This window comes from Pezoporus occidentalis, unplaced genomic scaffold, assembly GCF_034315485.1.
Source record: "Pezoporus occidentalis ecotype Australia unplaced genomic scaffold, CSIRO_AGI_Poc_V1 ctg137, whole genome shotgun sequence".
NCBI lineage: Eukaryota > Metazoa > Chordata > Aves > Psittaciformes > Psittacidae > Pezoporus > Pezoporus occidentalis.
Genome location: NW_026913177.1, coordinates 61,972 through 75,771, shown reverse-complemented (window position 1 = coordinate 75,771; position 13,800 = coordinate 61,972). Strand labels below are relative to the sequence as shown.

At 44.3% G+C, this 13,800-nt stretch overlaps 1 protein-coding gene across 1 annotated transcript in view; it reads right to left on the bottom strand.

Moving 5' to 3' along the window:
* Positions 1-1,501: 1,501 nt before the first annotated feature.
* The window catches only part of LOC134158920 (mucin-5AC-like), a 38,277-nt gene continuing 25,978 nt past the window's right edge, over positions 1,502-13,800 (bottom strand). Inside the window, exons 32-43 of the mRNA XM_062609342.1 lie at positions 10,750-13,632; positions 9,040-10,687; positions 8,549-8,713; positions 8,107-8,339; positions 7,466-7,640; positions 6,269-6,312; positions 5,322-5,444; positions 5,117-5,215; positions 4,588-4,710; positions 4,169-4,214; positions 3,660-3,771; positions 1,502-1,868 (exon numbers count right to left, since the gene is read on the bottom strand). Of these exons, the coding sequence (XP_062465326.1) occupies positions 1,655-1,868; positions 3,660-3,771; positions 4,169-4,214; positions 4,588-4,710; positions 5,117-5,215; positions 5,322-5,444; positions 6,269-6,312; positions 7,466-7,640; positions 8,107-8,339; positions 8,549-8,713; positions 9,040-10,687; positions 10,750-13,632 (5,865 nt within the window). The 3' untranslated portion in view covers positions 1,502-1,654. The remainder of the gene's footprint in view (positions 1,869-3,659; positions 3,772-4,168; positions 4,215-4,587; positions 4,711-5,116; positions 5,216-5,321; positions 5,445-6,268; positions 6,313-7,465; positions 7,641-8,106; positions 8,340-8,548; positions 8,714-9,039; positions 10,688-10,749; positions 13,633-13,800) is intronic.

Genomic DNA, 13,800 nt, shown 5'->3' with positions numbered 1-13,800 from the left:
GGCAAACAATGATAGGACAAGGGGTAATGGGTACAAACTGGAACACAAGAGGTTCCACTTAAACTTGAGAAGAAACTTCTTCTCAGTGAGGGTGACGGAACACTGGAACAGGCTGCCCAGGGAGGTTGTGGAGTCTCCTTCCCTGGAGACATTCAAACTCGCCTGGACACATTCCTGTGTAACATTATCTAGGTGTTCCTGCTCCGGCAGGGGGATTGGACTGGATGATCTTTTGAGGTCCCTTCCAATCTCTAGCATACTGTGATACTGTGTGATACTGTGATACGCAGAATATAGGAACTAGGGAGTAAGGGGGAAGCATGCAGATTTCCTTGGCCTAATGTGGCTGGCATACGCAAATGCCTCTCAGGAAGCCCATCTGCAGCCAGCAGTGCTGTTTTTTCACTGCACTACAGTTCTAGATCCTGTTTTTTAGTGCAATACGGTTCTAGATCCCATCAGGCGCCCTGTTTTTGTGGTGCTGTGCCTTAAGTGCTAAGCCCTCTGGAAGTTAGAAACCTGGGAAGCTATGCTAAAGCTGTCAAAGTGCTTGATCAACTAGTCCCTCTGTTCAGGACTGTTTGGATGTCTCCTGATAGCAATACCTGGTGTTTAGGGTCTGAGGATGCATTGGTGACATTGTGAAACAGCCCAGGTTCTGAGTGAAAAGTGGCTTATTACTGGATCAGAGAAGAGAAGGTGGAGGGAGTGGTACTTGTATCTGCTCCGCTGTCACTGTCAGTTACCCTGCCTGGAGCCTGCATGACAGCTATGGGACAGGCAAACCATGGGCAGTCAACAGATTAATGGAGTTCAGCAGTAAAATGTGAAGCTTACAAACCTTCCTACTGTTCCCCACTGTTTGATCCTCATATCAGGTCATGCCTGTGAGGGCCAACAGGTAGGGCTTCACTGATTTAATGCAGGGATCAAATTTCCCTTCTAAATAAGCACATATAAAACATGCAATTACTTGATCAAACAGTTCCTCCTTTATTTTTCAGCCAAGCCTTCAGGGAAGATATTAGGCTTTATATTGTAAGAGAATAGAACCTCATCCAGGAAAAGGGTTTTGGGTGTGTCTTCATTCCCAAAAGCTGCTAAAGAACATACCCCGTCCGAGTTGGAAAACTCCCTGATGCCATTGGACTCTCCATCATTTAGGTAGTGAAACTGGGTATTGAACAATCACCAAAATGGAAAAATGCTCAAAGTTTTATGTGTCAAATGAAACAGTCATATACCTGTTTCTGGGATGTCTGGGCTACTATATCCATAAAAATGATAAGCAGTAATGCTCTCTAGGCACAAGAGTGTAAAGTGCAATGTAGTGACAATGTTTTGGGGAGGGGTCTGGGGTTTTTTTTGAGACACCTTAAAACTTTTTGAAAAATGTCAGTGATTGAATGAAACATTGTCATATTTCTATAATTGACACAAGATGTTTTAGTCTTGTTTTTACTCCTGAATATTGTTATCACTTAAAATAACCCCACTAAGATTTAATTATTTGACTTTTATTTATATTCTTTTACAAGTAAGAAATGAGAAAAGGTGATAACAGAAACCGACATGCGATCTATTAAAGAAGGAGCACAAGTTATTGTGGAGAAAACAAGATTCCACCTTCCCTAGACTCTAGACTTTCTAGCGATCATCTCTTTCGTCTGCTGATTTTCTGTTGGGAATCAGATGCTGCAGAGGTGTCTGAGGTGCACGCATTCATACACTGGCATTGATCCACGTAAACATAGCTATAATTCATGCTTGTTCCATCTGGGCAAGTCAGGGTCACCTCTTTTGTTTGGCTGCTGAACTCCTGGCAGCAGCCGCAGTCGTGTTGCATCTGGTTTGCTTCAAAAGAATACCTGTGTTCCGCCAGGGAAGAAAATATATCTTCTCATTCAAAACTCTGAAACCCTGGAGTGAGCTTTGTTTTTGTGTTTCTTGGGGGGCTTGGGAGTGGGTTTGGGTTTGGTTTCTCTTTTTTACATCCTCTCTTCCTCCTTCCCACACACACTTATGAATGTAATTTTAATTACCTGTCTCTTCAGTAGTGAAACTTTCTGGTGTCCATTGACTCCGATTCCACTCAGTAACATCATATAAACACATTAACTTTGTTGCTATTCTGTGATCATAGAATCATGGAGGTTGGCAAAGACCCTTAAGATCGTGAGTCCTGACACTGCCAAGCCCACCACTAAACCATGTCCCTATGCACCGCTTCTACGTGTCTTTCAAATACCTCCAGGGATGGTGACTCTACCACTTCCCTGGGCAGCCTGTTCCAGTGCTTGACAACCTTCTTGGTGAAGAAATTTTTCATAATACCCTATCTAAACCTCCCCTGGCACAACTTGAGGCCATTTCCACTTGGACTGTTGCTTCTTAGCTGGGAAAAAGAGACAAGTACCCGCCTCATTGCAACCTCCTTTCAGGTAGTTGTGGAGAGCAATAAGGTCTCCCCTCAGTCTCCTTTTCTTCAGCCTAAAATAACTTGGTTCCCTCCTAAGACTTGTTCTCTAGACCCTTCACCAGCTTCATTGCTCTTTGGACATGCTGCAGCAGCTCAATGTTTTTCTTGTAGTGAGGGGCCCAAAACTGAATGCAGCATTCAAGGTGTAGCCTCACCAGGGCCAAGTACAAAGGAACTTACACTTTCCTAGTCCTGCTTTCTTCACTATTTCTGATACAGGCCAGGATGGTGTTGGCCTTTTTGGCCACCTGGGCATGCTGCTGGCTCATGTTCAGACAGCTGTTGGCCAGCACCCTGAGGTCTTTTTCCACCAAGCAGTTTTCCAGCCACTCTTGCTCAAGCCTGTAGTATTGCATCAGATTGTTGTAGTCCAAATGCAAGACCCAGTGGTTTTGTTGAACCTCATACCACTGGCCTCAGCTCATTGATCCAGCCTGTCCAGATCCCTCTGTAGAGCCTTTCTGCCCTCCAGCAGATCAACACTCCCACCCAACTTGGTGTTGTCTGCAAAGTTAATGAGGGTGCACTTGATCCTCTCATCCAGGCCACTGATAAAGATATTAAACAGAACTGGCCTAACCCTGAGCCCTGGGGCATCCCACTTGTTATCAGCTGCCAACTGCATTTAACTCCATTCAGCCAGTTTTTTACCCAGCAAAGAGTATACCTGTCCAAGCGTGAGCAGCCAGTTTCTCCAGGGGAATACTGTGAGAAATGGTCAAAGACTTTTCCAAAGTCCAGGTAAACAACATCAACAGCCTTTCCTTCATCCACTACGCAGGTTACCCAGGTCACCTTGTCTTAGGAGGAGACCAGGTTTGTCAAGCAGGACCTGCCCCTGCTGACTGGGCCTGATCAGCTGATTGTCCTGCATGTGCCATATGATGGCACTCAAGTTGATCTGCTCTATCACCTTCCTTGGCAGGGGAGGTCAGACTGACAAGCCTGTAGTTCCCTGGATCCTCTTTCTGGCCCTTATTGTGGATAGGTGTCACATTTACAAACTCCCAGTCAACTGGGATCTTCCCAGTTAGCCTGGAGTGCTGATAAATGATTGAAAGTGGCTTGGTGAACACTTCCACCAGGTTCCTCAGTAAGCTTGGGCTATTGATTAACATGAGAGACCAGTATAAATAAAGTATGAATGAAGCCATAGAGATGTCAAGATTCTGAAACTTACACTGAGGAGCCAGGGCAAGTTCCTTCACAATACGTCAGCTCGACAGGTACTGAAGATTCACAGTCACCGAGGCGGATCACATTCTTTTTGCTATAAACTTTGCAGTTTGTAGCTTCATAAAAAGAGGGGGAAAAAACATAGAATTCAGATCTCTAGTTCAGAACTGAGTGCTAAAACAATTTCAAAATGCATGATGTCCAATTATTAAGAATGTACAGTATGTGATGGGGGATACTGTGTAAAGTGCCTGGAGTTTTCAGATTATTCTTTGATCTTGGCTGCATAGGGTCTTTGGAAGATAATGCAGAGGCTTGAGCACTGAATTTTGAATTGTGGTATTCACTATCAAGAAAACAAGTTTGCTTTTTCCTTTTGAATAAATAGTGAAACACAGGATATTGATAGAGTAAGAGAAAACTGGAGGAGTGAAAAATCCTGTCTACTCAAAGGCAGTTACAAGTTGAATACAGCACTCTTCAAGCAGAAAACACAAACACAGCATTACTTACGTTTACATATTTTGCAGCACCCATCAGGAGTAGTCTCTGTTTCGTCCTTTACAAAGGGAAAGGAGAAGGGTATGGATTAATGCACAGATGGCAGTTATGAGTAAGAGTATGTGTTGGCATTACTGATACTGGGCAGATGACTCATCTGTGATGAACACTGAATGAAAATGATGGATGACTTAATGTGCCCACCATAGAAGTCTTGAATCCTGGTAGCCTCATGTAAAAGCACTAACATTTTCTTATTACTAATGCTACAGTAAGATTAATTTAATTCTGAAGACATTCCTGCAACTTCAGTGGAAGTGCTTTTTTGTACTCTTCTTTGCCTGTCTTCGTGTCTGTATTGTCGTCCCGTTTCCCCCCTCCCACTCCCAAGTTTTAAACTGTGTTTAATTGATGAACTGAGTGAAACTTACAGGATCACACTCTTCTGGGTTGTACTCAGGGCATATTTTTTTAGTTTGGACTGCAACAAATTGATCTTCAATTTTTTCACATTTGTACTGGGTGCAGTTATCGATTGACAGGACATCATCAACCTAAGATTTTATCAGAAAAGGAAACAGTTTTTTTTCATTGTGATCAAATATAGGATGATTACCTCACAAGTGCCTGAGCCAATTAAATTCTCATGCCTCAAAGATTCTCAGATGCTTCTGAACTTCTTTCAAGTGGCAAAAGCAAAATTTTGCAAACCTATGGCTAGTTTGAAAGCTTAAATCCTGGATCTGAACACTCAAAGTACAAATTAGAACCTATTGCCAAGTTAACCACACGTATCAAGAATGTGTTGTTCCAAGGAAGTATTCAATTCAGGAAGCGCATGCATTGTTTTCAGAATAATTTTAATATTAACTAGATTTTTGTTATTAAGGGAAATTAATTGACTCTTAGCTGTTGTAACCTGTATTAGCTAATAGATCTAAAAATTAAAGGAATACTTACTCGGAGCATGTGAACGGTGTTATTATTTAGTTTGATTATGCAAGCTACTTCAATACACTCCCCACAGCACTCTCCATCCTCAGTCATGTATTGATAACCCTACTCACAAGGAGATGAAAGAGAAAGTATGTTGAGTTGGTCATGCAAAATTCTAGTCTTCCTTTAATAGTGGGCTGACTGGGCAGCCCAGAGAATTTGAACTCACCAGCGGGCAAGATGTTTCACATTGAACTGTTTCACAGTGCACAGTATTAGTATTATTCACTGGATCTTTCTCAGAAGTGCAGGTACAATTCTTGCATGGATTGATGACTGTCGACATTCCAACCTGGAAGACAGAAAATTACCCTCAGATGACAAGAATTTCTATAAAATGTATAGGCAGAATTGAAAGCATTGCTGAAATGCAAGTGCAACTGATTCTTGTCAAAGGTAAAGTTGTTTGGCTTTATGTCTTGCAAGAAAGTACACATTAGGAGAAAACTATGAAGCAATACAAAAGAGAAAAGTAAATTAATAAGATGCAGGTAAGACTGATTTGCACTGCCTCATTGTTTTACCAGATTTTCATTGCTCCTTTTAAGATTTTTTTTCCCTGTAAGTCATGTTCAGTGGTTATAAAACAATTATAATTTACAAACGTAGATTAAAATAGTGGTATACTTATGCAGATACCTAAGTATAAATAGAAATCTATGCATGGATTTTGTCTTCCAGAAATGTATCCCCAAAAGGCTCCAGTGCTAGTGCTTATATTTTGACTAAATGACCTAAGTACCAATTTTGGAAAAAGATTTAGGTATTGATTAAAGCAGAAATCATAGTTTTAGTTTTGAAGGTTCTCTGAACTTATTTCAAAGAGTGGTTGAGTTTGGGCTATTCATCAGCTCATTTGGAAAATTCGTGAATTCCAGAAGTGGGAGATCGTTTTAAAAGAAAGTATATCACTGAAAATGTTACTCCTATTTCATGCTTGATGTTGAAAGAACAGTTGTGTGGTAATTTTGGTTTTGACATTAGAAAAGAAGTACCTTCCAGTTAAGGGCTAGAAAGAAAAAAACATGTATTGGGAAAAGAACTTTCTCAAAGGCTTATTTTGGCAAAAAGGGTGTGCATTTAGCTTCCAGCAGTATATCACTATAACTTTCTCACCGTGTACATTGTACCGTTAATCACACAGATGCCATCTATTGGTTCTGAAAAACAAACAAAAAATAATTCTGCAGTAAGCTCAAATCGTGAGACTCCCTGAGAAGTCATCACCAAGTTTGTTAGTAAGTCAGAGATCATGGAAAACCTGAACTCGACCCTACATTCTTATACTTCATATTTAGTATAGCTGGATGTTTAAGTAAAGTTTCATCTTCGAAATTAGCTAGAAGAGGAGGAGGAATGGCTTAAAACTTGGCTATGCATGAATAAAATCTCTTTGTTTCCCTTTTAATACCAAGTTCACTTCAAATTAAATTAACCGTTTCCTCTTTGAACTCTAGAAGTCCAGTAAACTTCAAAGGTGTGTTTGTTGCTATTCCTTATGACCTCTCAGAAAATGGCTTAGGTGGAAGGTTGATTCTGGGTGGAAAAAAAGATAACCTTACTGTGATAATATAAACAATTTAGCAACATGGCAGAGCCCATTCATGTCTTCACAGAACTACTTCAAACTGGCTGTTCCTTTGTTTTGATGTTCCTGTTTTGCGTTTAATTTATGGCTTCTTTTTTATTCTTTTGTATAAATATATGAGTAAAATAAGTATATAGAAATTTTTGTATATAAAAAAACATGTATCTGTTTGATTTTTGAATTTTCATGAGCATTCAACAACAGTGTAATTATTTTTCATACATTGACAATTCAGTTACTGATTACAACTCAGTTACTGATTACAATTCACTGTATTATTGCTATGTGTTACTTGCTTTTGTAGTTAACTGTTAAACTTTCTGCTGGCTTTATATGTTTACGGATCTCAGTTTAGCTACAATTAGGTTAATATTAATGTGTTCCAACATTACGTTAATAACATTAAAAAAATAATAACCTTTATTATTACAGATACAGACATGGTTGAGCTTACATAGACCACTTGAAGGTTCAAAGTATTATCCTGTTTTCCCACTGATACCAATTCTCAGCAGACTTCACTGAAAAAAGCATTTTGCTTTTAAATAAACTTCTAATACATGTTTAGCCAAAAGTTGATACATGTTCACAGAGCCAAAACAATTTGAGGAAGGTTTTGCTGTTGCTGTGATACATGAAAAACTTGCTTAGATACTAACAGAAGTGCAAATGTCATTTACCAGGTTGTGTAGTCTGGTATTTATATATGTATTTTTAATACTTACGGCAATGATATTCAGGACAACATGAGTCTTTTGGTGGTAGTACAGGCGCAGGAGCAAATCCGAGGTCACAAATTGGTGTCTGAGCTGTTGGGCATAGAATCGGCTGGCATTGTATGATAGCAGTGAGGTTGTCGCAGACACACTTCTGGCATTCACTTATCCAGTGCTCTCCAGGCTAAAAATATTTACATAATTATTGTCAAGTGCTCTCTCACCCTAGTTCTTCTGTTTCAACGAGATATACTCTCAAAATTGGTAGGGAGTTCATATTAGTTTTCATAGCATATGATTTCGGGCCTTAAGAGAAGTCAGGCTGAGAAGAACCATGGAACACTCTTCTTCGTAAAAAGAATGAGGTTTTAATACTTTCATAGCTGGTCTGCTTGTTTCTGTGACATTTAAATGTTTTTTATTTAAAAAGAAAAAAAAGGCTCTGCTGTGGTGTTAATAAGCTTTTCTACCTCCAGATTATATAAAAACCTGGTAATGCCAGGTGGAAGAATTGCATGCTGTCAGGTCATTTGGAACATGGCCAACTTAGTTATTGGAATACATACAAGTTGATTTCAGTTGGGGCTTTAGGACAGAAATTGGGCTCATTTTGCAATAGTGATATATTAGAAAATAATGAGGGGAACCACCTTTCGCAGAGGATTGACAGCAGTACAGTTTCTTGCTCCTGAAGTTGTGATGGATGTTGCTGTTGTCTGTGAGACAGAAGAAAATCCATGTTCTGTGGATGAGGTGGCTTGTGTCGAAGTGAAAGGTGTTGTAGAAGGACATGGCCCCTGGTATGGGTCAGTTTCACATTCCTTACTGCAAAGTGCATAAAAATTACAGCCAGCGCCATCTGTTCTGTTGTATATCACTTCCCCTGTAGGGGAAAATTGGAGGAGAAATTAAAAGACCAGTGAAAATACTTAAGGGAAAAACCTCAAGAAAATATTGTGAAAATATAAAGTGTATACATATATACAAAGTTCTGTGTTGAAGTGATACTGAGCAGTTGTCTTAAATTGGAAAGAGTATTAAGAGGTTATATTATTTCCAAAAGTATTTATAATCATAAAATAAGACACTTACCAGGAGAAAAAAATTTACCAAATACATGACAAAAACATGGAGTCGTTCCAATTGATGATACAAATGTACTTGCTTCTGTTGTGACAGGTGTGCTGGAGATAGAACTGAAGATTGGAGAAGTGCTTCTTGTAACATGACTTGATTGTGGTGTAGCAGATGTTGTTACTGTTAAAAAAAAAAAAAAGAAAAACTGCAGCGCAGGATTTTCATCTCATGATCTTAATATATTAAAGGGTGATGTTAAACATTCAGGAAAATCAAGTCAACATTTTTATTGCATTAAACTATTTGATGTATGGCTAAGTAGAGATTGTGAAAGTCTTTGTTCTGAATAGCATCTAGCATTATGCAACTTGGTGGTTTGTGTGTTACGAAACATAAGAGATGATCACAGAATAATTTGGAGATACAACTTACAGAAGACAATGAAACAAATGATATTCTACAGAGATAGATGTTTGGAACACTTTCAGTGGCAAAGAAAGACATACCTGGGATGCTGGTGGTAGAGAAAATTCTGGGAATTGTGACAGTACTTAGTGCAGTAGAAGAAACAGATGTAGCAGGGATGTGTGTAGAAAATATGGTCGTTGTTGCTGAAGGGTGATGGCTGGAGGCAGTAATGTGTGAAGTTGGAGCCTCAGTTGCCAGAGTGGATGTTTCTGATGGACCAGACATGAATGTCGTGGTGCCTCCTGTGGTGGTCCTTGAGGTGCTACTGCTGCTGACTGCTGAGGTGGGTACTCTAGTGATGGTTGTCGTGGTTGTTTCTTCTGTTGGAGGTGGAGAGGTCCTGGTAGTGCTGGCTGGGCTGGTGGTAGTGATGGTGGTTGTGCCTTGTGTTGTCGCTGCAATGGTACTGCGGAGCCCCAGTGAAGCAGGAATGGTTGTTGTTGCTGAATGATTGACACTGACAACAGTAATGTGTGGTGTTGGAGGCTGGGTTGGCAGAGAGGATGTTTGTGCTGGAGTAGAGGTAGATGTGGATGTTGTGGAGGGCTTTGAGCTGGTGGTGCTGCTGGCTAACGTAGGCACTGATGGACTGGGTGTGACGATGGTGGTTCCTTCTGTTGCAGGTGGAGAGATCCTGCTGGTGCTGGCCGTGCTGGTGGTAGTGATGATGCTCGTAACTTCTGTTGGCAGTGCAGTAGTACTGGAGAAAATGCGGGTGCCAGTGGTGATGGTAGTTGCTGACGGGCTGAGGCTGGTAGCAGTACTGTGTGATGTTGGAGCCTGGGTTGGAGAAGAGGATGTTTGAACTGGAGTTGATGTGGATGTGGACGTTGTGGTGCTTCCTCTGGTGGTCCTGGAAGTGCTGGTTGTACTACCGGCTGAGATGTGTGATGTTGTAGTGGGTGTGACGATGGTGGTTCTTTCTGTTGGAGGTGGAGAGGTCCCGGTGGTGCTGGCTGTGCTGGTGGTAGTGACGATGCTCGTGCCTTCTGTTGGCGGTGCAGTGGTACTGGGGACAATGGTGGTGCCAGTGGTGGTTGTCGTTGTTGATGGGCTGAGGCTGGTGGCAGTACTTTGTGGTGTTGGAGCGTGGGTTGGAGAACTGGGTGTTTGAACGGAAGTTGATGTGGATGTGGACGTTGTGGTGCTTCCTTTGCTGGTCCTGGAAGTGCTGATTGTGCTACTGGCTGAGGTGTGTGATGTTGTAGTGGGTATGACGACGGTGGTTCTTTCTGTTGGAGGTGGAGAGGTCCTGGTGGTGCTGGCCGTTCTGGTGGTAGTTACGATGCTCGTGCCTTCTGTTGGCGGTGCAGTGGTACTGGGGACAATGGTGGTGCCAGTGGTGGTTGTCGTTGTTGATGGTCTGAGGCTGGTGTCAGTACTGTGTGCTGTTGGAGAGTGTGTTGGTGGAGTGGAGGTTTGTGTTGGAGAGGCTGTGGTGGAGGATCCTGCAGTGGTACCTGTAGTTGTTGATGTGTCCACGCAGGTTTTAGTGTCACAACAGAGCACCTGAATCTCATAGTCGAAGCACAGGGGGTACTTTGTGATCTGATCCTCATTTTTGCACACAAGGCCAAATTCGATGCTGCACTGAAAGACCTGTCCCAACTTGTCCAGACTCCTAGAAGGGTAATCTTTAGCGCGGCACTTGATGTCTTGTGGCTGGTCACACACACAGTGGAGGTGCTGATGGTGGCTGTAGCTGAGGTTGTCTGTGTCGGAGTGGGTGTGATGGTGCCTGTTCCTACCTGGCGGCTGAAGGTGGGTGTGATGCTGGTGGTTCTTTCTGTTGGAGGTGGAGAGGTTCTGTTGGCAGTGCCGTGGGGCTGGTGGTTGTCGTTGTTGATGGGCTGAGGCTGGTGACAAATGTCTCTATGTCTCCATGTTGGAGCTGGGTTGGAGAAGTGGATGTTTGAACTGGAGTCCAGACACACTGGATGTGGACGGTGGTGCTTCCTGTGGTCCTGGAGGTGCTGAGAGTGGTGGCTGGCTGAGATGTGTGATGTTGTAGTGGGTGTGATGATGGTGGTTCTTTCTGTTGGAGGTGGAGAGGTCCCGGTGGTCCTGGCCGTGCTGGTGGTAGTGATGGTGCTTGTGCTTTCTGTTGGCAGTGCTGTGCTACTGGGGACTACAGTAGTGCCAGTGGTGGTTGTCGTTGTTGATGGTCTGAGGCTGGTGGCAGTACTATGAGATGTTGGAGCGTGGGTTGGAGAAGTGGATGTTTGAACTGGAGTCGATGTGGATGTGGACGTTGTGGTGCTTCCTGTGGTGGTCCTGGAAGTGCTGATCGTACTACTGGCTGAGATGTGTGATGTTGTAGTGGGTGTGATGATGGTGGTTCTTTCTGTTGGAGGTGGAGAGGTCCTGGTGGTGCTGGCCGTGCTGGTGGTAGTGATGGCGCTTGTGCTTTCTGTTGGCGGTGCAGTGCTGCTGGGGACTATGGTAGTGCCAGTGGTGGTTGTCGTTGTTGATGGGCTGAGGCTGGTGGCAGTACTTTGTGATGTTGGAGCCTGGGTTGGCAAAGAGGATGTTTGTGGAGGAGTTGATGGGGATGTGGACGTTGTGGTGCTTCCTGTGGTGGTCCTGGAAGTGCTGATCGTACTACTGGCTGAGATGTGTGATGTTGTAGTGGGTGTGATGATGGTGGTTCTTTCTGTTGGAGGTGGAGCGGTCCCGGTGGTGCTGGCCGTGCTGGTAGTAGTGACGGTGCTCGTGCTTTCTGTTGGCGGTGTAGTGCTGCTGGGGACAATGGTAGTGCCAGTGGTGGTTGTCGTTGTTGATGGGCTGAGGCTGGTGGCAGTACTTTGTGGTGTTGGAGCGTGGGTTGGAGAAGTGGATGTTTGAACGGAAGTTGATGTGGATGTGGATGTTGTGGTGCTTCCTTTGGTGGTCCTGGAAGTGCTGATAGTGCTACTGGCTGAGGTTTGTGATGTTCTACTGGGTGTGACGATGGTGGTTCCTTCTGTTGGAGGTGGAGAGGTCCTGGTGGTGCTGGCCGTGCTGGTGGAAGGGACGGTGCTCGTGCTTTCTGTTGGCGTTGTACTGGGGACTATGGTAGTTCCAGTGGTGGTTGTCGTTGTTGATGGGCTGAGGCTGGTGGCAGTACTATGAGATGTTGGAGCGTGGGTTGGAGAAGTGGATGTTTGAACGGAAGTCGATGTGGATGTGGACGTTGTGGTGCTTCCTGTGGTGGTCCTGGAAGTGCTGATTGTGCTACTGGCTGAGGTGTGTGATGTTGTAGTGGGTATGACGACGGTGGTTCTTTCTGTTGGAGGTGGAGAGGTCCTGGTGGTGCTGGCCGTTCTGGTGGTAGTTACGATGCTCGTGCCTTCTGTTGGCGGTGCAGTGGTACTGGGGACAATGGTGGTGCCAGTGGTGGTTGTCGTTGTTGATGGTCTGAGGCTGGTGTCAGTACTGTGTGCTGTTGGAGAGTGTGTTGGTGGAGTGGAGGTTTGTGTTGGAGAGGCTGTGGTGGAGGATCCTGCAGTGGTACCTGTAGTTGTTGATGTGTCCACGCAGGTTTTAGTGTCACAACAGAGCACCTGAATCTCATAGTCGAAGCACAGGGGGTACTTTGTGATCTGATCCTCATTTTTGCACACAAGGCCAAATTCGATGCTGCACTGAAAGACCTGTCCCAACTTGTCCAGACTCCTAGAAGGGTAATCTTTAGCGCGGCACTTGATGTCTTGTGGCTGGTCACACAGTGTGTACCCAGCGGCTCGGATGCTTTCAAATGTCTCTATGTCTCCATTTTCACTCCCGGGGCTGGGGGTATCCACGTCAAACCACTGAGTCCAGACACACTGTGGCTGGCAGGTGGTAGAGGTCCTGGAGGTGCTGAGAGTGGTGGCTGTAGCTGAGGTTGTCTGTGTCGGAGTGGGTGTGATGGTGCCTGTTCCTTCTGTTGGAGGTGGAGAGGTCCTGGTGGTGCTGGCCGTGCTGGTGGAAGGGACGGTGCTCGTGCTTTCTGTTGGCAGTGCCGTGCTACTGGGAACTACGGTAGTGCCAGTGGTGGTTGTCGTTGTTGATGGGCTGAGGCTGGTGACACTACTATGAGATGTTGGAGTGTGGGTTGGAGAAGTGGATGTTTGAACTGGAGTCGATGTGGATGTGGACGTTGTGGTGCTTCCTGTGGTGATCCTGGAAGTGCTGATAGTGCTACTGGCTGAGGTTTGTGATGTTGTAGTGGGTGTGATGATGGTGGTTCCTTCTGTTGGAGGTGGAGAGGTCCTGGTGGTGCTGGCCGTGCTGGTGGTAGTGATGATGCTTGTGCCTTCTGTTGGCTGTGTAGTGCTACTGGGGACAATGGTGGTGCCAGTGGTGGTTATCCTTGTTGATGGACTGAGGCTGATTGCAGTACTGTGTGCTGTTGGAGATGGTGTTGGGGGATTGGAGATTTGTGCTGAAGTAGAGGTGGATCTGGACTTTGTTGTGCTTCCTGTGGTTGTCCTGGTTGTTCCTTCTGTTGGAGGTGCAGCTGTCCTTGTTGTGATGGCCATGGTGGTGGTAGGCATGATTGTTGTGCCTCCTGTTACTGGTGCAGTGCTACTGGGGACTCTAGTGCTGCCAGTGGTGGTTGTTGTTGCTGATGGGTTGAGGCTGGTGGCAGTGCTGTGTGCTGATGGAGCCTGGGTTGGCAGAGAGGACGTTTGTGCTGGAGTTGATGTGGATGTGGACGTTGTGGTGCTTCCTTTGGTGGTCCTGGAAGTGCTGATTGCACTGCTGGCTTCTGATGTGGGCACTATTGTGTAGTTACTTCAGTTACTGCATGTTTTGCTGTTTGTTGTGTCTTTGTT